General features: G+C 39.3%; 1 protein-coding gene across 3 annotated transcripts in view; it reads left to right on the top strand.

Moving 5' to 3' along the window:
• Positions 1-24,362, top strand: part of FHOD3 (formin homology 2 domain containing 3) — a 413,671-nt gene that overhangs the window by 358,739 nt on the left and 30,570 nt on the right. For all 3 annotated transcript variants that reach the window (XM_050891468.1, XM_050891470.1, XM_050891469.1), the window contains 4 exons: positions 386-544; positions 8,499-8,681; positions 13,811-13,930; positions 14,388-14,549. In XM_050891468.1, the coding sequence (XP_050747425.1) occupies positions 386-544; positions 8,499-8,681; positions 13,811-13,930; positions 14,388-14,549 (624 nt within the window). The remainder of the gene's footprint in view (positions 1-385; positions 545-8,498; positions 8,682-13,810; positions 13,931-14,387; positions 14,550-24,362) is intronic.

The raw sequence follows: 24,362 nt of genomic DNA, 5'->3' as shown, positions 1-24,362 counted from the left end.
GCTGCTGCCCCACCAGCCCTGTGCTGGCCGGTCCTGCCGCCAGCAGAGCTCTCGCCCAGCAGAGACAGCTTCAGGCTTTTTTCAGACCGACTCCTGCCCCGAACTGCAGCGTTCCCAGCCCTCGTGGGGACTCCTGTGTCTCAGGCTAGCTCAGCTTTGCACAGCATCTGAGACTGCATTCAGCTGCCTGGTCAAATCCTGGCAGCTCGTGCTGATACCAGCAAGGATGTGGTAGAAGAATTCAGCTTTTTTGATGACTATAAATAAATTAGATTTACATTCAGTGTCAGCACCCTTGAGTAGGGGAAATCATTAGTGAAAGGAGTGACTTTTTCTTTATAAAACAGGCTGGAGGAATAATACTCTTGTTCTCTTCTTTACCAAGAAAACTGCTGCAGATGGGAAGCGACAGGAGATCATTGTATTGGACTCAAAACGAAGCAACGCTATTAATATTGGCTTGACTGTGTTGCCCCCTCCCCGCACTATCAAGACTGCTATTTTGAACTTTGACGAATATGCCTTAAACAAGGAAGGAATAGAGGTAAGCAAGAATAGTCGATGTCTTCAAGTCTGCATTTTCAATGTTTCCTTTTTTTTTTTTTGATGTTGCACATGGTACAGGCCAGACTTTTCATGGAAGAGGGAAAAGGGGATGTATTGTATCATGACTGAGTGTTGAAACACTTCAAACCAATGCAGTGTGCTCAGAAGCATGTAGTATTCACCTGAGGTTGGGCATGCTCAGTAAACATGGATTCTCTGCTTTGTTTGTGTCTAAGTTTGAGTAACAATGGTGTTACTTCCTGTCAAGATTTTCGGACTGTTATCTGTTGCTCTGAAGCTTTACTGAAATACTGTAAGCAGCAAGAATAGGCAGTGAGTTACTAGGGCTGATGCAATTGGTACAGGGTTTAATAAAGTTCATGCCCAGCTAGCTGTTGGAGTCATTCTAGATTGTATATCTAATGGAAAACAAATACAGTGACTAGTTCTGCTCAAAATAGCATTTCTGTGTTAGTGTTGTTTGAAGAAAAGCAGTTGGTATAAAGATTACAGATGATGTAATTTTTACCATTACATGTTTGACTTTGCAGATATTCTTACCGAGATCCAAGATGAGCTCTGTTTATTATTTTTTTTATCAAAACATTTTTCTTCTATGAAGTGTAAAAGAAGCCTGCTGCTCCCCTGGTTTTTTTCATTGTGGTTGTATTCATTTCAAATCTTTTTTTTTTTTTTTTTTTTTAATAAGCCTGTATCATCTAGTAAGAGTAATCTGCACAACTACAAATCTCAACCAGTGGCTGAGCTACAGAGGTTGTGTATTGATTCACAGTCACCTTTCAGTGGTTTGGCGCTGTGTTTCATGATTTCCCCCTTTCCACCTTCACTGTGCTGACTACAGAAGAAAATGAGAAAAGCTGGCTGGAATGGAAATGGAGTTGCCAACAGTTACGTGCAAAAGAAATACTTAAGGCAAAAGATCGTTCTAGCTAGAAGGCAATGCCTGATTTATCCCTACTAGAATATAGTTTCTTCCCAAAGCTATATTACTTATTTGCTATATACATACCTTACTCATATTATGAAGGTGACAAATCAGGCTAAAAAAGTAGTTTCTCATGACCCAGCCCATGTACCCACCACTGCAGTTTGCAGTACTAAGCTTTAAAGTGTTGGAGAGAAGTACCCCTCCAGCCAAGCCCAACTCGCAAACGGCCGGTTAGATCTCAGTGCTGCAGGCAGTGTTTCCATACAAAGTCCAACATAAAACGGCTGATAAAGAAGGACACGTCTTCATTATCTTCCATGTATCATCTCCTTTGAATTGTGTCCTTCTCTGGCACGCTTAACAGAAGTTCAGCTGCTCTGCACAGCTCACCCTTTCCAGTGCCAACATTTGTAGCTGGGCTGTCCATCTGCCAACCACCTGTGGTGTCCACAGTTGTGAGTGCCTTGTACCACCACACCCTCCTTTGGGTGGCCTTTGCATTAGCTGCCAGAAACCCATAATTTCATTTAAAATATATATGCAGGTAGCTTTCAAATTGAAGAATTCAGAAACCAGGAAATGATACACTGTTGATATACTTGCCCAGTGCTAAAGAAAATGGGATTTCTGAGTTCTGTGTCCACAGCTTGAAGCTAAGGATGTGAGTAATCCTGATGTGATCATTCAGATATTTAAAATCAAGAGAAAGGGTTGAGGAATGAAGGCTTCGTTGGTTGGGAAGGATGATGTTCACGGAGAAAAGAGCTTTTTTTCCTCAGTGTTCCATATTTATTTCCTTCTTATCGGGTAAAACCCTGCACTGAATTCAGATTCCCTTCCCCAATCCCCAAGTTACAGATTTTTCTTATAGCACGTTGTTATAGAGTCAGACAGGCGTTTAGAGTGAGATAGAGGGCTGGATTAAGCTATGCAGAATTGGCCAAGAGGTGCACAGAGAGATACAGAAATGCGTCATTGTGAGTCCCACTGTTTTCAGCAGAGCCCTGCCTCAGTTTTCTATACTGCCCCTTTGATCTACAGTGTAGACAAGCTTTGCTTCCTGTTTCTCTTCTCCGTATCCATCTGTTCATTGGCTTTAGCCTTAGAGTTAGCTTAGAGGGAAGAGGGGTTGTCTTTTCAGTCTAGATTTTTAAAAAGTTTTCTGGTTCATATCTACGGTTCCTAAATATTAGGAAATAATTGGTAGTGATGATGAATGAATCAGTAATAGTGTAAGCATCAGCTTCCTTTATATAAAAACACAGAGAATAAAGCAAATGATTTGCTATATAATATACTTTATAGCTAATCTATGGGTTGAATGAGGTAGGACTGGTATGGAAAAAAATTATGCAATTGGGTCTAATTAAAAAACTGCATCACAGTGGGTACTCAAAAACCTTTCTGCATAGTTAATTGTCTAGAAGAGATGTCACAGCTGGTAAGCAGAAGAGAGAGATGTAAGGAGAGCAGGAGAAGAGATGTAATGTGTGCAGTGAGGACATAACATTCACTGCTAAAATTTCAGAGAAGCTATAATTTAGGATCATCAGCCTTTAGCAGACCCAACACGGAGCAGGGCACCAACAGGGTAAAAAGTCACCTGAGCCATCCTTTGCCTTGGCTGTCCACTCTGTGCTATGTCCTTCACTGAGGAGCATCATCAGTGTCATGTTAGTGTGCGTGTGGCTGTAGTTCTGCACCTTGGTGGATACGTTCAGATTAAATGGTATCTTAAAACTGACCTTAGCGATTCCATTAAGGACAGTAGACTAAAGCAGTGCTGACAGTAGTGCTAGCAACAAGGCAGTGATGCAGTGGGATGGAGGCTACAAGTTTTTGATAGCCCAACTCATCGTCAAGTCCGTAGTGACCCAGTAAACCCTCTGCTACTGTCCTACATTCTGCTGAATGCTGCTTTGCTTGTGACATTTAACTCTTGTTAGTAATCCATACTTTGCTTTTTAACTTCAAATATGTAACTAAGGAGAAAAAATTCTCCAGGTATTTTAAAGCCCTCTATACCTAAGTATGTTGTGTATTTTTAGGCCCTGTGTTTGAAGTGGTTAGGTACCCCTGAGCTATGAAAAAGGGCAGAAAATGGGGGCATGGTGCTAGAAAGGCAGATGTAGTCCATTTAGTATGCAGAGCAGGCACTATTAGAAACGTATTTTCAAAGGAATGCACAATGTGTGTCTGCAAGCATGCGTCAATCCAACTAAGAAAATTTTTGCCACCTTATGTTTGCCAAAGCGGTTGTGTTTTCCTTTCTTTGAAAGCTTGGCATTCATTGTGTTCAAACAACTTGGAGCTCGCTGCAGGATAAAGAACTGTCTGCTTAGCATGGATGAGGGCTTTCTGTGAGCCAAACAAGAGAGGCTTAAAATCCTGGCACCTAATTTTTATGAAGTGTATCATGGGCAACTGCAAGAAGACTAGAGTCCACCAAACCAGTCCTTGGTCCTTGTCTTTAGTAAAGGAAATGAGTGGGTCCCTCTGTAAAGTACTACTCAGTAAGGGAATGTGGATCGAAATCAAATTATACCAAAGAGTTTGATTAATTTAGCAGAGTAAAATTGGGGTAATGCTGTGAGGAAATTAAGGTGGGTTGCTTTGTGCTTTACAGTATAGCTTTGTGATGCTACACAATATTGATTGCATTGGTAGGTATAGCTTTTAGTAAAACTATTTGAAATGAAAAAACTCTCCAGATATGCTAGGCCCTCCATACCCACATATGTTAAGTAATTTGAAGCCCAGGTGTCTGGAGTGGCTGGGTAGCCCTGAGATGTAAAAAGGGGTAAGAAATGAGAGCCTGGTGTTAAAAAGGCAGATGGTGACATGTGTAAACAAAAACCAAAATTTAATTTTCAGAAACGATCAAGGTATTTAAGTTTTTGTTCTGATAGCTGCCGCGGTACGTTGGCATTTGCAGTTTCCAATTTGTTTAGCTAATGCTTTGTAAAAGTTTGATGGGATGTTTCAAATTATGCTAGCTCACATGACCTGAAAGAACACCTCTTTTCACAAGTCTAGACAGAAGAGGGAAAGGGCTCAATGGTGCCTTGCTGGCCGTACACCCACGATCAGCGTATCACTGCCCTAATGAGTTTCAGACTTTATTTAAGGAAAAAAAGCTACACTTTCACTCCTTGCAGCAAACCAAAACATCTTCTACGGTTTCTGTGACCAGCAATGGCATGGTCATGTATTTCAGTAGAGAGCTGAGGAAGTGGAGCGGTCACACCGAGGCAACAGCTTTCAGTTCCCGATTTACAGGGATGCTTATCAGGCATTTTAGATGTAGTCCCTTCTCAGAATTGGACCATTTTTGGAAGAGTTGAAATAAAATTAGTGCAGGCGGCCTCACTTACTGTGCAGTCCTGACCTTCATATGCTTTTACATTTTGTTAGAGTTTCTGCAGGTAATGCAAACCACCGATGTGTCTTAGTAATAGCTGCCTGGAAAGCTGAAGTGTGAGAGCCTTTTTGGAGCTGAATCGTCTGCTGAGGCCTGTCAAATATCCGATGAACTACCCACTAATGTGTATTTGGTTATGCAGCTTATGAATTTGTGGGCCCCCAGCCACAGAAAGCTTTGGACCCAACAACAACCAGATATTTAGTTTACTAATTTTTTTCAGGCTCCTGTTCGCCAGGTAAAATCAGCTGAAACCAAATATGAAAGCCAAGGCACCCCTGCAACCTAATCATCACTGAGAAGCCCTATTATCTCTTGAAAGTTACAACTTAAGCACCTAATTTCCACAGAGGCTCTGGGCTATTCGCAGTCTCTGGTTAGGTGCTTCCTTGCATCCCACACTGAAGCCTGTAACCTTCAGGCATAGGTGGTTTATAAATTTTGCCCTATGGGCCTTGTAAGGCTTTCCTCTTAGAAATTTTTGGAGATCATACGTCAGGATGGCTGAGTCCAGGAAATAAGCAGTTTGACCCCTTCGCTGAAAGTTCAAGCAAGTGACTGAGTCCAGCAGTCCAGGAGTGGAATAATTAGGATCCATTATCTCATGCGAACAGGATCTCCAAAAATTACTTCTTTTTCTCCGTGAGATTTGTGCACTGGTTTTCCTCAGAATGTTAGTCTCTGGCCCAAACGGTTGTGTGAGAATGCATGGAGGTGAAATGTGTGTATCACACATATTAGAGGATATGAGCATAGGATTTGTTGATAACCAATTCTTCTTTAACCAACCTGAAGAATGCCGTACTGGGGAGAGTGTTATGAACTAATGATTAGATTCAAAGCTATTTGTGATTTAATGGTCACATCAAGTGCCAGTAACCTTCTGCCCTGCTGTGTTTTTATGCTACTTTTACTGTCAGTGATGTTTAAAAAAATAATAAAAATAAAAATAATAAACTGGCAGATGGTGTACTCATCAGTTTCCAGCGCTGAACAAATGGCTCAAATTAGTCATAGAGTGGAAGTCAAGAACAGGAGCATTTTACCACTTGCTCAGGGGCACACCAAGGATGATGACCAGCAGGATCAGAATTATTTGCCCAAGCAGATTAGAAGTGCCAGTGAGTAGGTCGTTGTTATGGGAGCAGCTGCACCCTGGATGGCGTGAGACCTGCCAGCAGCTCTGGTCCCATCGAGGCAGGGCTTTCAGCAGCAGGGGTGATCCTCAGCAGCTGGCACCACAAGTACAGGCTCTTTTGCTTGGCATTCTCTGTTTCACATACTATGGTACACAGCACAGCAGCCTTGCAGTACTTGGACTCGAATGCTCTTTGTCAGCTCCATCTGACTTGTGGTGTTTACATAAAGCTCAAGGAGGAGGAGAGTCCCTTTGGAAATAAAGCTTACTGTTTCATTACTCTAAAATGCCCAAAAGCAGTGCAAAATCTCTGGAGTGAAGGCCCTGCACCACCACAAAATACTTGTGGGATCCCTGGGTAGCTGCCAAAAGTCCTAGTTATTGCTAGGAGGCAATTGAGAATACTGCTGAAGTGTTAGCCTTCAAAAAATGCATCAGAAGCGTTTTTACATCCATCACACGGCTACTGCTAAACTCTCCATGTATGGATGTTCATATGATCCTATTTGCAAGCTGCCCTGGCTCAGCTGAGGGGGTGTTGGCTTCTTCTTGTTGTTGAAGAGAGGAATAGGCACTAGGAGGCCTGACTTCTTCAAAGGACACTCTGCAAAACACCTCTTCTTATGAGTTTCAGACTCAATCTCTCTTTTTTATGAACTTTTTTAGATGAGTATCGGTTAAGCACTGAGAAATGACCTGAAGCAGCTACTTATAAATCTAGTTTGATGTTAGGTGTGACCTAAGTTACAGATTTCAGCATGTGTGGATGGATGGATGGACAGACGGACGGATGGATAGCACATCTCAAAAGCAATACACAAATGCTATCAATTGGAACAGATGTACATCAGAATATTTTCCAAACAGTCATTGACAGGGGAAGGAAAAGCACCAGAGCATATTGAGGGATTTTCCTCCTCTTCTTTTTTCCTTAGAATATTAATTTATTAAGGTAGAAGCTTGCAGTCTCCAAGCAAGGAGGCTTTTTCTTTTTTTTTTTAACTGAAAGGCAGAGCCAACATTAACAGAAAGAAATGCTTCTTTATTTATGTTTATGGAAGTCAGCATAAGAAGATGGACAGCAATACAAATGCTGTGGCTGAAATTAAGTAAGTCCCAGTTCAACAAAATGAACATTATTTGCTTGCTTGACTCTTGTTCTTAACCTGATTGACCACGAAAAGTCCCTTGCTCTCCACTCTTAGCTCCAGCGCTGTACAGGGAGCCAGATGAATTATCGGTACTGGAAGGGGGCAGTTGTGCTACTTTGATCAATTGGCTATGTCCAGCGCTGGAACAAGGCTGTAGTTTGGACTGGCAGGTCTGATAGCTCTTTGGCTGTATTTTTATTATTCTCTCCTCCCCTCCAAAACAGCCTCTATCATTATAGAAGGCTACAGCAAAAACATGTCATTCCTCAGATGAATAAACATAACTTGTGTTGAAAATCTACTGCTTTGTTTTAATGAGGCATTGATCAGCAGGGTAAAGACCTCAACTTATCTGATGCCTTTATGTTGTTTTGCTTTTCTTTTTGATTTTAAAATGCATTTATTATGTTAAAAACTAATTACGAAGCAATACCTTAGAGAGCAATACTTTGAGAAGGAAAGCTGCCACATGTAAACAAGCATGTAAAATCCAAGTATTAAAGGGAAAATTTAAATGTTTTGAGCCATACTGACAGCAGAAACTGAAAATATTGAGATCCTTTTTCATCAGTATTTTAGACTTTTCAGATCAAAAGAGAAAAAGGCCACATGTTGTTATGCAATGAATAATTTAACTTTAAATTCAATGCATATTCCTTGGGAAGTTGTGCTCAGTTCGGGTGAAATTTTTGGAAGTGAGCTAATAAGCTGCAATAGTTGTCATGTTCCATAAAAAACAAAACAGACTGAACAAAAAGTAATAAATTATGAGAACAGCAAGGGACAGGAGTCCTCAAGTTATTTCTGTATACCTACAAGGCCGCTGGAAGATTCATAGATATTGAGGCTAAAAGGGACCTTAATACCTAGTCTGACCTGCTGTAAATCACAGGCCACAAAATTGTACTCCTTCTACCCTCACTTCCGTATGTAATTTGCAGAAAGGTGGCCAGTTTTGATTAAACATATGAAAGCTGAGGAGAGCAGTCCTAACCAGTCTCCCTGTGTCTCCTTCAGTGTTTCATTCCATGATTAACCATGTCTACTGAGTACAAATTTTAAAAAAAAAGCATTTTAATACAGATGTGTTTTTCAACAAACAGCAGATGTTTGAGATAGCAGGCCTTGTTTTGCTTTCTTGTGCAGTGGGTTAGTTCTTGGTTATTACAGTGCTGTCCTAATTTACCAGCCAGGACTTGAGGACTTCTACTGTTGCTGCTGTGAAGTCACCCAACGTCCAGCCCTTGCCTCTCAGCCCTGCCGCTAACACCTGCCTTTTGTCTCCCTTCGCAGAAAATCCTGACCATGATCCCGACCGAGGAGGAGAAGCAAAAGATCCAGGAGGCACAGCTGGCAAACCCCGATGTCCCCCTGGGCAGCGCCGAGCAGTTCCTTCTCACCCTCTCCTCCATCAGTGAGCTCTCCGCCAGGCTTCAGCTCTGGGCTTTCAAGATGGACTACGAGATAGTGGAAAAGGTGAGGGGAAAGCAGGGAGGCAGGGGTGGAGATTCTTCAGAGGCTTTGCTTAATCTTTCCCTGACCTTGTTATTATATGAGCGTATATTTTGAGGAAACGGTAAATGGGTCACTTTTGTTTCGGTGGCCAACCAGGAAACAGCTAAAATGATCCTTCATAATCTGTTCCTTCTATAAAAGAAAATTAGAGATTATGTCTTCCTTCCTTTAATTAGTCAGTAATGATATTGAAACAAAGAAGCGGGCTAAATCCTTACCACATCTTCTCCAGATGTTGTTATTCAGGAAATTCTTACTTCAGAGCAGTAAGAATTTTTCTTTGGATAAAAATTGAATGAAGACTACAGTATTCAGCCTTACATCATAAAATGAGAGAATTGATCTTGCATCCATTTGAACTAAGGAAAACACCATCCATTAAAGTTTTTTCTGTTTATAACTCTCTTTCAAAGTTATAAACAAAAGATAAGACATCCTTCAGGGGTGTTCTGTTCAGTTCAGTCACAGACAATTGTTGCCACCTTCTTCATGGATGGCATTTATTCAGAGAACACTATAATTGGGTTGTCTGTCATGAATGATGAATCACAGACAAAAATTTCAAAATGACAGCGTATAATTTCAGTGCATAGGTGAAGCAGAATGAAACTGTGTAGGTGATTTCAGCTACTTGCTGACTTTCACAAGCTCTTTCAGGAATCTCAGCGCAGGAACCTTCTGGCTGCACTTCTGGTGCATACCCCATGCATTGCTCTTCAAGCAGCTCTCTCCTGTATATATTAATTTTGTATGTGTATCTGTGCGCATATGTGTATATTAAAAAATCGGTATAACTTTGTGTGATATGGATTCTAAGAAGTGGAACATGCTTCTGAAAATGCCTTATGTTTACCTAGCCATGGTTATTTAACAAGTTATGCAACAGTGAATTGATTTGCAGATGATACTGTCAAGATTACTCAACCTCTGCTTAATTTTCTTAGATTTTAGGAAATGCAATCACACTAATATTCAGGATTTTTTAATTGTGACATTTTAGTCTTAAACATTTACATTTCTGGCTTGTAAAACATAAAATACTTGTATCTGGCCTGAATACTTTTTTGCCAGTTTTTTTTTTTTTAATAGCTGGTACAGCTATTTATTCTACTTTGAAGTTACCACATGGCTAAATTGTTCCTTTCATGTAAGCTAAGTTAGCTGTAGCTGTTAATCTATGTGTATACCTAGAATTTCTAGCTTCCTCTCAATCAAAAAGTAACATTTGAAGCACTGCTAAAAGCTAAAGAAATTCTGATAGTTTTCCTGTTGCTTATCCTATAATGTTTATGCTACAAAGTTCATGAATTGCCAGCTAAAATCCATGTAGAATGGATGCTAGTGTAAAATGTCTCAAATTCCTAAGTTACTCAAAGAAGTGATAGCTGGAGCGAAGACAGGACCAATATTTTTATCCCTGTTGAAAGGTAGATAGGCCTAAGTACAGTACTTAACCATAAAATGGTACAGGAAATAACATATGATAACTCTGATAAAATAAGAAGAGCATGTGATAAGAAGCCTAGCAGACAAGCACAGATATGACAGACAGCTTGGGTCTTAGTTGGGTGAAGAGGAAAGTACAAGATCAGACATCCAGAGGTACAAGAGAGGGCGAGCAGTTGGGTCTCTGCAGTAACAAAAGGTTAAAGTCAGAGTTTAAGTTCCAGGTAACCAATAAACATAAGTGTTATTTAGACTGAGATAAGATACCATGAGCATATTCAATTAAAAAATGAAGTAGTTTGCATTAATGATTATGATAATAAGAGTCCTATGACCTGCTAACACTCTTCTGTTCTTGAAACTATGTTTTTGCATATCCATCTGCAAATGGGCAAACCCTTCATGAAACTTACGTGCCAAATCACTTATCTCCACAGTTTTTGTCATTTTTTTGTCCAGCATTTGCTTGAGTTTTTAAAAATTTCTTCTAAAATTAGAAAAATTTGTAACAGTTCGGAATGCACTCATATTATTTATCGAGTCACACATGTATTTTATGTAAGAAATGAATGAGGCTGGAAGTTTTAGATGGTCCATGATATCAACAGTGTGAAATACCTGAGTTGTTGATGTAAGGCTGAGGTTCTCATTCATGAGACTCTTTTGCTAATCGGCCGAGAACAGAGTTTTGCCTAAGTAGGTCTTAGCTCCATCTCTGACAACCTGAAAGAAAAACAGCATGAAATTGTTCAGGAAAAGGGTTAAATGAGATATTGTTTATGTTTGTAGAAAAGCTTTCCAGGCATAATGAAGGAAGTCATCTTTCTTGGATTGAATTTAATTAACTAAAGCAAGTCAGGGTACGTTTGTAGGGAGCAGCCTCAGACTGTGAGAGGCTGAACTGGATAAATGAATACTCATTCTTTGCTCTTTACAGAAAATAAAAAAGGAAAACCCTTTCCAAATGATCTGTTTGATAATTTGTATACTGTTTTGAAATGTTAACATGTTTCTAAGGTACTGGGTGCCTACTGAAGATCATCAGTGGAACAATAATTTTTCTCACCTTTCTGTCGGTATCGTACTTTAAAGGCATAGACGAAAGAGGTAGAGTTTCAACTTTAAATCTTCATTTTCAGACTTTTGATTGATCTGAAAAATTACACTGTGTTACTACTAGTTCTTTGTACTGAACTATTTATGATGCAGATGCTGTCAAATTTCATTATCTCAAAGGGAGTTTAAAGGTCTTAGAAAGAGGAATAGAATCTTTAGTTGTCCTAAATCAGATATTTTTTTTCTTAAGGTCACTGTGAGCAAATATATCCTTATTGCTGACAACTTTAAAGGATCATAAATAAATATAAGCAGGTGTAGAAATGAGAAAAGTAGAACTGGTAAAGAAAAGGGCTTGCTTCAGTTTCTCTTCTGAGCAGAAAGATTACTCCTCACTCTAGTCTCCCTGGAGACAGTGTGCTAGAGAAATAAGTGTTCAACAAGATTGTACTTTTGAGTGATGCTTAAACTGTCTGAAAATTTTAAAAAGTGCATCAGAGCTTTCTAAGTTTTACAGCATGATCCTGATACTTTCTGTTGTTTCAAAAGGGTATGATACTTTATGCAGGCCGGTCTTGATTAAATGCAAATACAGCAAATTACATTTTGGTCATCTCAAAGTCCCATCCCAACCAAGTTTTTACCCCTCCCAGAAAAGCATGCGCGTGAACTTGTATAGGTGCAGTAAACTAAACTTATTACCAGTATAGCAGGTTGGTAACAATGCATATGCCAGATCAGCTGTACAGAGCATGTGTGCTACGTCCTCCCTGTCCCAGGATCATTGGCTTCATTGCACACATATAGTTGAGTTCATTTATGCATGTGCGTCAAACATTTATCAGGCATTATCAGATGTCTTGCAGCCAGAAATTCTGGATCAATCCTCAAATTTCATTCAAGCATAATTTTTAGGTGAAAAATAAAAACATGTTAAATAAGGATACGTGGTATCTAAGGACATGAGGTAGCTCTGCATTATGTATCTGCCCTCTTTAGGCCGAAGGTGAATTTTATAGGAAGCAAGAATGGGTATTTCATCTGATTATACAGTATCTAGCGCACTGGTTTTTATTGTTTTTTAATGCTATAATAAAATAAAAAATAAAGAGTAATTATAAACGTGTACTATATGCAAGAAAGTCTAAGCTTGGATAACTTGCATGTAAATAGCTAAATGAAAGGCTACAGTATGGCCTGCTTTGGAAGCCTTTTCTGCTACCTTTTTACTCACCTTCAGAATGTTTTAAATTAACCTTTTAGGAATGATTTTTTAACAGGTTGCAAATTGATACAAGTAAAATAGTTCAAAAGCCTGTGTTTACAGCAGATGCAGAGCAGTTTGATTCATCCCCATAATGCAACAAAACAAATTAAATCAACCCTGACTTTAAAGCAATTCAAAGAATTCTGTGCAGCAGTTTATCGATTTTAGTTTAACTTGATAAAGTCTTGGATTATTTAGCCCCTCTCCTCTGATGTATAAATTACTTTTCTCACTATGCCATCTCTTAATTTGTCTCAAATTTGCCATATTCTTTTCTTTTCAAGAGATTAGTTGTTCTGTAGTGACTAGAAATGTACGTTTCCTTCATCTTTGTGCTCTTATTTACGGTAAAATATCGCTACAATTGTTGAATGACCCATTGTATTTCTCCAAGAAAGTGAAGTTCTCAGCTATTTTGCCTCTTGTTCTAAAATAACAGCTTAATTTTGGCTTCTTGGCTCATAAAGAGTGGAATAATTTGGGAAAAGAATGCTGCTCACGGATGCTTAGGATGGCATTTGGAGATAGAAACAATGTGAACTGTTACTGTGCATACAAAATGAATAACTCTGGGCCTCACACAGACATAGAAATAAGCTCCATCAACTCAATTACCCTCACTCTCTTCCTTTGAACTCTCTGTAGTTCACTTCCTGAGGTAATGGAACAGAATTTATGTTTTCAAGCTTTATCAGTTTACATACCTATACTCAGATACCATGTGTGGATGGAAGATGCATTAAGTTAAAAGATTAAAATGAGAACACTTGTAAAGCTTGATGTTTACAGTGGGTTTGGGGTTTTTTTCAGTTTTAAAGTCACACAAGCACAAAACCATATCTAAAACTCAGAGGTGGCCATCATTTGAAGAAAGGTTTAGAGTCAGGCTACAAATTTCAAGTCAGCCAGGGTTCTAACTTTTTGTTTGTTTGTTTTTCAAAGATTAGAAAAAATAGTTATAAGAAGCTTTTTTATCAGTTGGGGCAGGGGGATGTTCATGCATCTAACTCTAATGCAGCAGCCCCTTCTCTGATTCTCTCTCTGCTGTTTGGAATCACAGAATAATCCCCAGGACAAGTAAGGCAATTGCATACATAAAGAAGCAACATTAGGAAAGTATTTTATATATTTTTTTGCTGTTCTTGCATGTGATTTATTAGCTGAAACATGGAAGAAATCCAGCACACATGGCCAGTTTGCACTCCGCAAGACGCCAGTTCAGGAACTTTTTGCAGTAATTAATCTAAACCATAGAATTAAAACCTTAAAGCAGCTATAGCCAACTGCAGCCTTCACTTTCTTGTTTCTGTTCTCATGGCAGGAAGTTGCAGAACCACTTCTAGACCTGAAGGAAGGAATGGACCAACTGGAGCACAATAAAACTTTGGGATTTATCCTTTCAACTCTGCTAGCCATTGGGAACTTTCTGAATGGAACCAACGTAAGTCTGATGTCCCAGCTTTTTCCTTCAAAAAAGAAAAATCAAAACTATTATGACAGTTGCAACCCAGTATTTATTTTGTACCAGAAAAGTAATTTAGAAAACAGAACCTACTTTTTCTTTTTACTTTGTGTCAAGGTGCTCTTTGCCTCTTTCAGCATAACCTGAAGGAAACGTGGAGCTAGGCAGTCTTCTGGTGTAACTCCCTTGAGTTTAGTGTTGATGCTCCCCATTCAAATTGTGAGAACTGTGTCATGAGTCATTTCACTGCCGATGGACTGGATTTAGACCTACTCTTCAGCAAGTTAAAAATAAATAAAAGCACTAAGTTTCTTCTCTTGTAGGATTCTTCTTCTTTCCCCTCTGCCCCTACTTGGTAATCATTTTTGTCTACTAATCTGCATGGGAAGGAGTAAACATTTTTATTTTTAATTTCTTCCCTTTTTCCCCCTTACAGGTCAAAGCTTTTGAGTTGAGCTACCTCGAGAAGGTTCCAGAAGTCAAGGACACGGTGCACAAGCAGTCCCTCCTGCACCACGTCTGCACTATGGTGGTGGAAAAGTTCCCGGACAGCACTGATCTTTATTCAGAGATCGGGGCCATCACTAGGTCAGCCAAGGTATGTCTAGTGTGTAAATATATATATGTTTTTAAAAACCCTCTTTAAAGTGAAATATTTAAGATCTTATTTTATTCTTTGATTTTGTTCCTCCCTGGTCACAGCACTTTTTATGAATGTGGATTTGTTGTGTCATTCCCACTGAATTTCAAAGATGCCAGTACTCTCTCTTCTGAGCTTTATTTCTGTCTGTCAGGTGGTTTCCTCATCAATACACTAATAGGCAGCCACGTTATGACAGCCATTTTAATGTTATATACACTATTAATGTATATAACTATTAGGAACTATTTTCAGGTTAAAACTTTATTTGACCAGTATCTTCAAATATATTTATTCTATGGTTTGGGGGAATCTCTTTTTTAAGGCAGATGCCTGATTGTATTTTAAGGGCAATGGAAGGAATGAACTTTTTGGTAATAAAATTGTTTCCAGAATGAATGTGTCCTTGAAATATTTTGTTTAACTCCTTTTCTGTCCTCTTCCTGACTAGAATTTTGATGATTAGCAGTTAGGGAAGATAAGTAGAAATAAAGGAAACTTGTGGCAGCACCTCTGTTTTAAAAAGTGGTAATCCCTTGGCTAATGGTCAATGGCTCAATTTGGTATGCATATTATTTATTACTGCTGCTAGCAGGCATGATAGAAACACTATAACCACACTCTTGGAGCTCTCAGAGTGTGAGATTTCATGGATGATCCTTAAAAACAGTACATTACTTGTTTAATGGAGTAAACATGACAGAATATCATCAGGAGATAACAAACATGAAAATTTTGGTTTGTAGTCATGTTTCATGTGAAAATGGAAATAATTACAGCAGATAATACTTGTATCCATCTAGTCCAGTGTCTTGATTCAGACACTGGCCAATACCAGCTACTTGAGAGGAGAGCACAAGAAGCTTCAAAGGAGGAGGAAGATCTCTCATAGAAAAATTTTATCTCATGAGCCATAATACTCATTATACGCATCAAATGGAGGAATGATTTCTTTTCCAAAAGCCACCTTGTTTGGATATTTGGCGGGGGCGGAAACCCTGTATAATACAATTTTTAAAAAGCTGCAAAAATCAAATCTTATTTTGGCTCCTAGCACAGTTCTTGTGACAATGAATTCATAATTTTGTCTGCTGTTGAATTTGCCAATTTCAGGATTTACTGTCTGTATATATTGAACAGTTGAAACTTTTTTTATCTCTCTATTTCATAGAACAACTTAGGTTGGAAAGGACCTCTGAAGGTCATCTGGTCCATCACCCTTTTCAGTGCAAGACCAAATTAAACCAGGCTGCTCAGATCCTTGTCTAAGTCTCAAATAATCCTTCTACATCTTTTTTTTGAGACCATTTCCACACTTCTTCTCCATCTTAGCTTTTAGAATGGGTTAAACAATAGCAAACACAGTATTCCAGTCTCTTCTTATAAATGTTGTATGCTTACTATGTTTATCTGTTCTGCTTGTGCTATCTTTTGTTAGATGTCCTGAGGTTTTCTTTGTGTTTTTTGACTGTTGCTATCCTTTAGACACCAGTTGTCTTTGGGCAGTTCACAAGGACATCCAGGCAGTCTCCTGAGCTGATCGGGCAATTCAGAACTCAGCCCGATGCACAAAGGAGTCAGATACTGCCTGCACTGTGCACTTCGTTGCGATCTACAGTAATGACCATGATCTGCTGAAGCAGATTTACTGCTTATCTCTCAAACCCCTAATAATCTTAAATCAGGACTAATCTGAATAATTTCTTGCCATCTGTAGATTTTACCCTCTCAATGTGCTTCCTTGTTTCCAGATAATTTCGAAATACAAAGTACAAACCATGAGACACCTGCTGTTAATCCTGTCATCAAATGAGAATCAATATGTATTCCTTCTTTTCTTTTGCTCTCTTAACCTCACACTTCATAGGTGGCCTCCCATGAGGCTCTTGTAAAGATTTTGAAAGTCTAATTTTCGTTACTTGCTCTTATCTGTCCACTATTTTATAAACATATTCAGAATCTAGTGATTATTTTGATGTATTTAATTTCCTGTTATTCATCCTTTCAGCCAGGTTACCAGGTATAGTAATAAAGCTTGGAGCTCTACAGTCTCCTGAATCAACCTTGCTGCTTTTGTAAAGACAGGTGAAATCTTGCTATCCTCTGATTCTTTAAGTTATTAAGTGTAGTGAAAGCATACTCATTTTAGCCAGTGGCTCAGTTTCTTTATTTTAATTGCTGTCAGAATTCTTGTCTTCTGCTTGTTTACTGCTTTTTAAGACATCATCATCCTCCAACACGTTTGTTTCTGCTAGCAAGTATTCAAACCTTGCTATTAGTTCACGTCTACAAAAAAATAAAATACAGAAAAATAAAAGCAGGTCCCAGAATAGGTTTCTCCCCAACATCCTCTGTGGTGAAGTTAGATGAAAAGAAGTCATCTTGCTTCCCTTCCCTAACTTTTGTCTTCCTCAGTTTCTTTCATCCCTAGTGATCCAGGACCTCCTACATATTTTCATCTTTTTGGATACCATAAAGGAATTTGTGGCTTTTGTTTTATATCCTTAGATATGTGTTCTTTGGATTCCATCTCTGTTCTCCTAATTTTCCTCTTGTGCAGCCTATGTTTAGGCTCTGTTTTATTGCCTTCACCGAGGTTGTTTTCTCATGTTTGGAAGGTTTTAATTTTTTTTATGTTTTTTTTTTCTTTGAGTGATTCTTCACCTCTTAACATTTAGGTATATTGGTTTCTTGTTTCCTGCTTCTTCTCTTTGTTAAGTTATTTCACTTTTTTTTAGATTGGGATCAAGTTAATCACTAAAATGAAAATTGCTGTAAAAGAGAAGAGCCCTTGTTTTCCAAAATCCACACCACCATGTATGGTGTACTCTCAAGTGAATCTTCTACTTCTATTTTTCTGTCTTAGAAAGTGGAAGAAAGCTTAACCTCATGCTGTCACTTATAAAAAGTTTTTAGGTCTAAGAGTGTACAAAATTAAGCACAGTCTTTCAGTCTGGTCTAGAGGCCCTGCCCAAAGCGGACTAAATTCTGAAAAGGCCAGACGAAATCACATTAAGAGAAATTATAGCCTTAACCTTCCCCGCGACGCCCAAGGTCTCCCTCCTTGGGATGTTCCTGCATGTTATACCACTGATGGATTACTGTAACAAGCTCTATTCCCACTCGATCTTAGCTGCCACAAATCAAAGAGTTAGGACGTGGAAGCCATCCAAGCTGCCCTCTTCAAGGGAATGTTCACAGATGAGGCGAAATCTTGGTTTAGGAAAGCTGACAGGAAAGGAGGACTAATATTTCACTGTGGATTAGGCTGTATTTTGAGCTCCATTTTGTCTACAAACATCTTTCAGAAACCACAAAGGCTAAACAGTTTCCATCCTGTAGATAAACAGAGATGCCCCTTCCCCTGAGATGCACATCATGTGAGAATTTCCTGAGCCTTAGTTCATGAAAAAAAAACCATAAAGAAAACAGGCTGCCTCACCAGAAAGGAGTTAGAAAGGCCAGAAACAAAATGGTATAGTTATTGCAAAACTTGTGGCTTTTTGTTGAAGGACTGAAGTCATAAATGGCAAAAAAAGCAGACACAAGTGAAAAAATTACCAAAAAATAGAATTCTAGATAAATAAACGTATTCATAGTTGTATAAAAATATATAAGATCATGCAGGGCACTGATTGTTTAGTATCCCATGATTAAAAGCACTTGCTTTTTTTTTATTTTTATTTTTATTTTTTAGCATATTTTAAGTTGTTTTTTCACTGGAGTTGTACCAGAACTGATGTACCTAATACTGAAGCAGACCCCCAGATTTCTGCAGTTAAACTCAGTATTGTTCCTAGAACTTTCCTTACCAGTACGCAAGGAGGGGTTGCATCAGCACTAGTATCTTCTCTGTTAGTGAATAAAAAAACGTATTCTTATTAAAAATGTTCATCTTCTCTCTCAACCCCATAAATATTTTTCCCCATGCATCTGAAAGCAGGCCAGCTCCATAGAGTAAACTAGTAATTGTCCTTTTCTCCCCCTAATTTTAATTTACTTACAAGATGCCAAACTTCTGGCTGGTTTTTAACCCCTGCAGCAAGACACTTGGATTAGTTGTGGATACTAGGCAATGGAGAAGCAGGCAGCTTTTAAAAGTAAGCAATAGGAAATGTTAACAAGACAGGGGAGGGGGCAAGGCTTGCTGGTAGGAAAGAACTTAGGACGACACTAAGACATACTCAGAGGAGAAGGAAGCCTGCAGCTGCCCTCTCAGGGACTTGGCAGGGAGGCATGGGGAGAAAAGAGGTGGCTGAAACAGAAGTGCCATTCTGGCATGCTGTAGCTTCTGCTTGATACGCTGGGAAGCAGAGAAAGGAGAAAAAAAAAGTAGGGAAGAGCATGCTGCCTCCTGCACTGCTTCAGTGGGGTTTCTCTTGTCTCGCTTGACAGGAAGTATTTGTGTGCAATTATCATTCAAGTATGCTTTCCCTATGTTATTTCAAACAAAAATAAATGCCAAAAGTCAAATTATTTTCCATGGAAAAACGAGGTTGGGGGATGCAAGGTTTCTTACGGTTGTATCGTTCCTTGTGGTGCCAGCTGCAAGGACTGCTGCAGCTGCCCCCGTTCCTGGCACGGGCTAGCGGGAGGAAAGGTGAGGACAGAGCAGGATAAGGCAGGTCCTGCTGGTTGCAGGACAGACTGGGGCAAGGGGGAAGAAGCTTTAGTGGCAAATGAGGCTTTGAGGTTTCGTCTGAAAGAGAGAAAATGAAGTTTAGCACATGTGCCTGACAGCACTGTGGTGTTTCAATAACATTCCAGGTGAAATGACTGCAAGTAGTGTTGCAGGTACCCTAACACCGTCTGAAGGGACCTACATCACCGCTTACTGGTATTGCGCCTCTTCATCCCAGATTGTGGGAACTGTCATACAGCATCTGCAAAAAGATCCCATATTAGTGTGTTTGTTGGAGATTGTTTAAGGAACTAAAATGCAGTAGAGATGTGGATATAATTGGGTAGACTCATCTGGTCATACCTCAGTAAGCACCTCTGTCCTTTAATTTTTAATTAGTGGATTGCTTCAGGTGTTCTCATTTCCAAAATTATTTTGGCAGGATGCCACCTCTTACCCTAGAATTAGAAATGTCTGGACAGAACCTCCTTTATATTTTGCTTGCTTTTGAGAGCTGGCATCTACTTCACTTAAAATGTGTGACCAACAGTGTGCAAGTCGGACTAACATTGGTCTTGGGATAATTCTTGTGACATTCGGTGAAGCAAGCCAGTGTGGAAATACTGAAGGAGGCAGAGTTTTGAACGTACACCACAGAAGGTCGCTGCACTCAGATGATAAGTGTGTTTGCAAGGAGCAATTCTCAGAATTTCCTTTGGCACTGAACCAGCTCAGGAAAAGAGGAAGATTTTGTGTTCCCTGCCAGAACGCATCCCTGTAATAATGTGAGAACGAACGGTCTGACCCTAAATTATAAACAGCTCAGACTAGGCTGTGGTCTGCTGCTGAAACTATCTTGAACTTTGAAGAGAGAAAGATTTTGTCTGTGATTATGTATATCTCTCTATGACGTGCGATAAAATAGTTGTCATTTTATTGTGAATTTAAGGCAACATTTGTCATTCTGAAAGCATCAATCTTCTATTTAATGCACCTTGTGGGTAGGATAAAAATGCAGAGATAAAAATGCAGGTCTTCCTTAGAAAATATCTGGATTTGATATGTTCACCACTAAAAGAAACAAGCTGTAGCAATAAACAATAAATATAGTATCAAGCAATAGAAAACTTACACAAGGATACTGAGGCTACATAACAAGTTATTCACTGGCCTTCAGAACAAAACTTTGGATAATTTACAGTGATTTTGAAAAGAAGTGCTTTTTAAGCAGAAACCTTAGCTTCACCAGTTTCCCTTCATTTATTTGTTTGGGGTTTTTTTACTTCAATCCAGTTGTGACATTTTTGACCCTGTTCAAGGACTGATGTAAATACAGGAGGCAGGAAACGGGAGTGTAATCAGGTGCAGCATCTTTCATTTTAGGACAGTTTTGTACTCCCAGTAGCGGTGGAGCTTAGCCCAGAGACTGGAGGAGATTTAACTGGAAGAGGAAACGTGTGTGTAAAGCACATTCCAGCTGAGGGAATGCTGAAGAAAAATTACGTGTTATCTCACAGCAGCTACAGTTGTTTGCTGTGCATGGCAATGCATACCTGGAATTGTATATGCTGCCCTAGGGAATATATAGCAGAAGGCACTTTAGGTTTGAGCCAATGCATTTAATTCCCAATGTCACCTCAAAGCAGCCCTTCCTCTCTCTCCCAACAAATAATAAAAGTCCAGTTCCTGTGTTGCCATGAGATATTTGTGGCCACACAGAGAAATAACATCCCAACCCAAAGACCAGAAAGGCTCCCTGATACGTGTCCTGCCTGAATGACTGGGGCATGGTCTAGTATTTAATGAATTAGAAAGTTTTAAACTTGTATACACAGCAGGTGAAATTGGATGTATGGCATGGAGTTGAACTTGAAAAAAATAGGCCTTTTAAAGGACCAGTGTTCATGGAACCTGAATGGGCAGGGAAGTAAACGCTGAGCCATTTGATGGTGGTGGTAGTTTTTGAGTCAGGTGGAAACCAGCAAGGACAGAAGTCATTTGGGCAGTAGGTGTATCATGCGATATTGAATTCTCAGCCCATGCGATATTGAATTCTCAGCCCAATGAAGTGAGAAACTTGGTAGAATTCTTTTTTGTGTTGTTGTTTATGGCAGAGTCATCTGTTACTATGGTAGCAAACAATAAATAATGATATAAAGGAATTACAATGAGCGCTGGTGTTGCTGGCATGTGGTTGGAAGGTTTTATTCTTGGTCTGGGTGTCACTTGTGCAAAATATGGTGGTGCATTCAATTGAAAAATAGATTTTTATTTTTATTTTTAAAGTTGCCCATTAGTGACTTATGGCAATGGTTTCCTGAATGAGGCTGACCCTGCAGGGCTTGTGTCACATAAGCTAGTCTTTAAATCCTGTTTGGGATAGACTGTCTCTGGCTACTCCACTCTGCTGCAACAGTGTCTACAAAGGCACTTCTCAGAAGACTGAACAGTGGGCCTAGCAAGAGATTTCACAGATAAATAACAAATAGTTCTGAATATTTTTCAGCTAGTGTGGTTGTGAATGGAGAGGAACCTGGCAGGAGAAAGGAGGAACATATCAAATATATCCCAGGAGCATTTAGAAAGTTGCTTTTTCTAAATTGGTTTACAAATGAAAATAAACATTACATAATGTCTGAAAGAAAAGACATTTTTATTTTGCATAACAGCCTAAGACCACTCATTCTTTTGCCTGAGGAAAAAAAAGAGATTTCTTTTTAAAGTTGTAGCAGAAGGTAACAGTAAGCAGGACCAGCAAGCTGCATGTCTTCTGCACATATATGTACTGAGGAGGAAGAAGAAGAATATATGTTTCCACCTTCCTCCAAATCCTGGGGCCATACACAACATCCGTACGCTGCTATCCAGGGAGAAAGCTGTAATGACCATTTCAGATTACTGCTTCCTTTTATTCAGTGGAGCAGTTCTTGTCTGAGCACCTCCTAGGCTGAGGTCTCCTAGAGCCACAGCTCATCTGAATTCCTTCTTAGTCCCAGCATGACCTTGCAGCTGCAGGCAAGAATTGGTGCATCTTTCCTTTCAAGAAAGAACAGAAAAAAAAAAAGGGAATCACGTCTTTCTACCATTATGCAGCATTAATTCTTTTAGTAAAGTGTTGGAAATAAACACAATAAAAAAAAAAAAAGATTCAATTCGTGCTCCCTTGGGAATGCTGTGTGGACTGGCAGGGAGGTAGTATGGTATTATATATGCCTTTTCATGTTTCCTTTATGCATATTAGATTGAATAATTGTCATTATTACTCCACACAAGTTCTTGTTCTCCTTATCATAGGAACACGTAGTTGGGGGATCATTTATCACCATTGTTACTGTTATATTTGTATATAACATTTCCATTGTTAGGAGACATCCTAAACAGAACAACAATAACAGCAAAAATTACTAAAAAACCAGGAAATTACAAGGATATTGCTGAACAATGTGACTGCTTTTAAACATTTGTGCACAAATATTAGATCTAGGTTTGGACCACTGCGCTCATCTTTCATAGTTGGCTACCTCAGTTAAAGTGAGGCTAAATTTTTGCTTTTCAGATGGATTTGTATTTTACTTACATTTTCCATTGGTGCAACTACCTGATGGTTTATGATAGAAATGTGCATAAAATGGAGGGGCTTGTTGGCCACATAGTCATTGGACTGCTGCTGCTCAGAATACTATAAAAGCTTCTTAATGTCCATGATGCGTTTGGCTTCACAGTGAAGAGAAGAGGATCTGAGGATGTCAAATTCCTTAGGATCCTGCTTTTCAGTGGAATCTGGTGCTCATAATTAAGGGAATTAGTAGCTGTCTTTCTTGGTTAATATTCCAACACGTTACAGGGCTTAGAAAATGTAAGAGTTTGCAGAATAAGAGTATATTACTTCAACAGGATTTTGGTGTATTTTATCAGTTAAAAATACATACTGCTATTTCAGATAGCCATGGAAAGCCAGTCTGTGTGAGAGTTGATACGTATGCTTAAGATACACTAATTGCTGGCATGCAACCTGGATATTATATTCCACTAGCCTAGAAAAAACCATCACCTGGATCCTGTGTACAAGTGTCTGCAATTGCAGGAGAGTCCAGTTAGAAGATCAATGGTCAGTGGATCTTTGGCTTTACTGCGCTAAGAGGTTTATGGCTAATTTCTTGTCTGAACACCAGCGCTGAAGAAAAAAAGGTGACCGTGCTTGTCACATTACACTGTTTCCCATTGGAGAGCATCACATTAGTGCTATTGCTGTTAGAAGAAAAAGGGTGGGGAGGAAGCTTGTTTTCTGTGGTTTGAAATGTCACGCAGGTAGTACTCTAAAGCTGCAAACTATCAAATGTTTTGATACATTTGGTAGGACAGTGCAAATATTTTTAACTTCAGAATATTCCTTTTGAGCCGATCCAGCCTGAACATTTATCATCTCACTTCTGCAAGATTTGATAGGAAAAATCTTGTCAGCAGGCTGATAAATGCTAGTCTTTTTGTTTGGTTGTTTGGGTTTTTTAGAAAGATCTGAAGATTTAGCTTTGTTACCTGGTGCTCTGTTGGGAGGCAGTTTCTACACCTTGGATAGAGGAAAGAGATGTTGTATAATGTATCGCATGTGAAGAAGCTTCACTTAGCTCCTTGCATGTAAGACCTAGAGCAAAGTGAAATGCAATGGATTCTGTGTCTACCTGTAAAATTTGCACTGGTGAAATAGCACTTCATGAAATATCAGGTGGGATACCTGGTTGTCTCTGAAAAATTTTTACTTTTAATGTTTCACAAGTGGATATTTTTCTGTAAGTGTATTCCTTTCTGTCCACAAACAAGTGACCAAACTCTGGAGAGCTGGCAGCCAGAAGATTTTAGACTTCATGAAGGTTTGTCACATTCTTGCGGGCACAGGATAGTTTGCCTGTGGGGAATGCACGGGCACATTATCCTATATTGGATTCCTGCTTTACTCCTTCCAGGAGTTTACAACTTCTGCTCGAGCAGAGCCACCTGTGCTCCACAGAGGTTTATTCCAGGGCAGCTCAGGTGGCATTCTTCTTGTTGCAGTCTCCTTAGGACTTCCCCAGAGATCTGAATTTTTGTTTGTGCTCAAAAAATTCCTGTGCATCCCTTAGCCCGACCTGGCATCCCCAGTCCTTGCTGGAACT

Source organism: Gymnogyps californianus, chromosome 2 (genome assembly GCF_018139145.2).
Source record: "Gymnogyps californianus isolate 813 chromosome 2, ASM1813914v2, whole genome shotgun sequence".
Classification (NCBI taxonomy): domain Eukaryota; kingdom Metazoa; phylum Chordata; class Aves; order Accipitriformes; family Cathartidae; genus Gymnogyps; species Gymnogyps californianus.
Note: the sequence above shows the minus strand (reverse complement) of the source record. Positions and strands in the feature narration are given on the sequence as shown.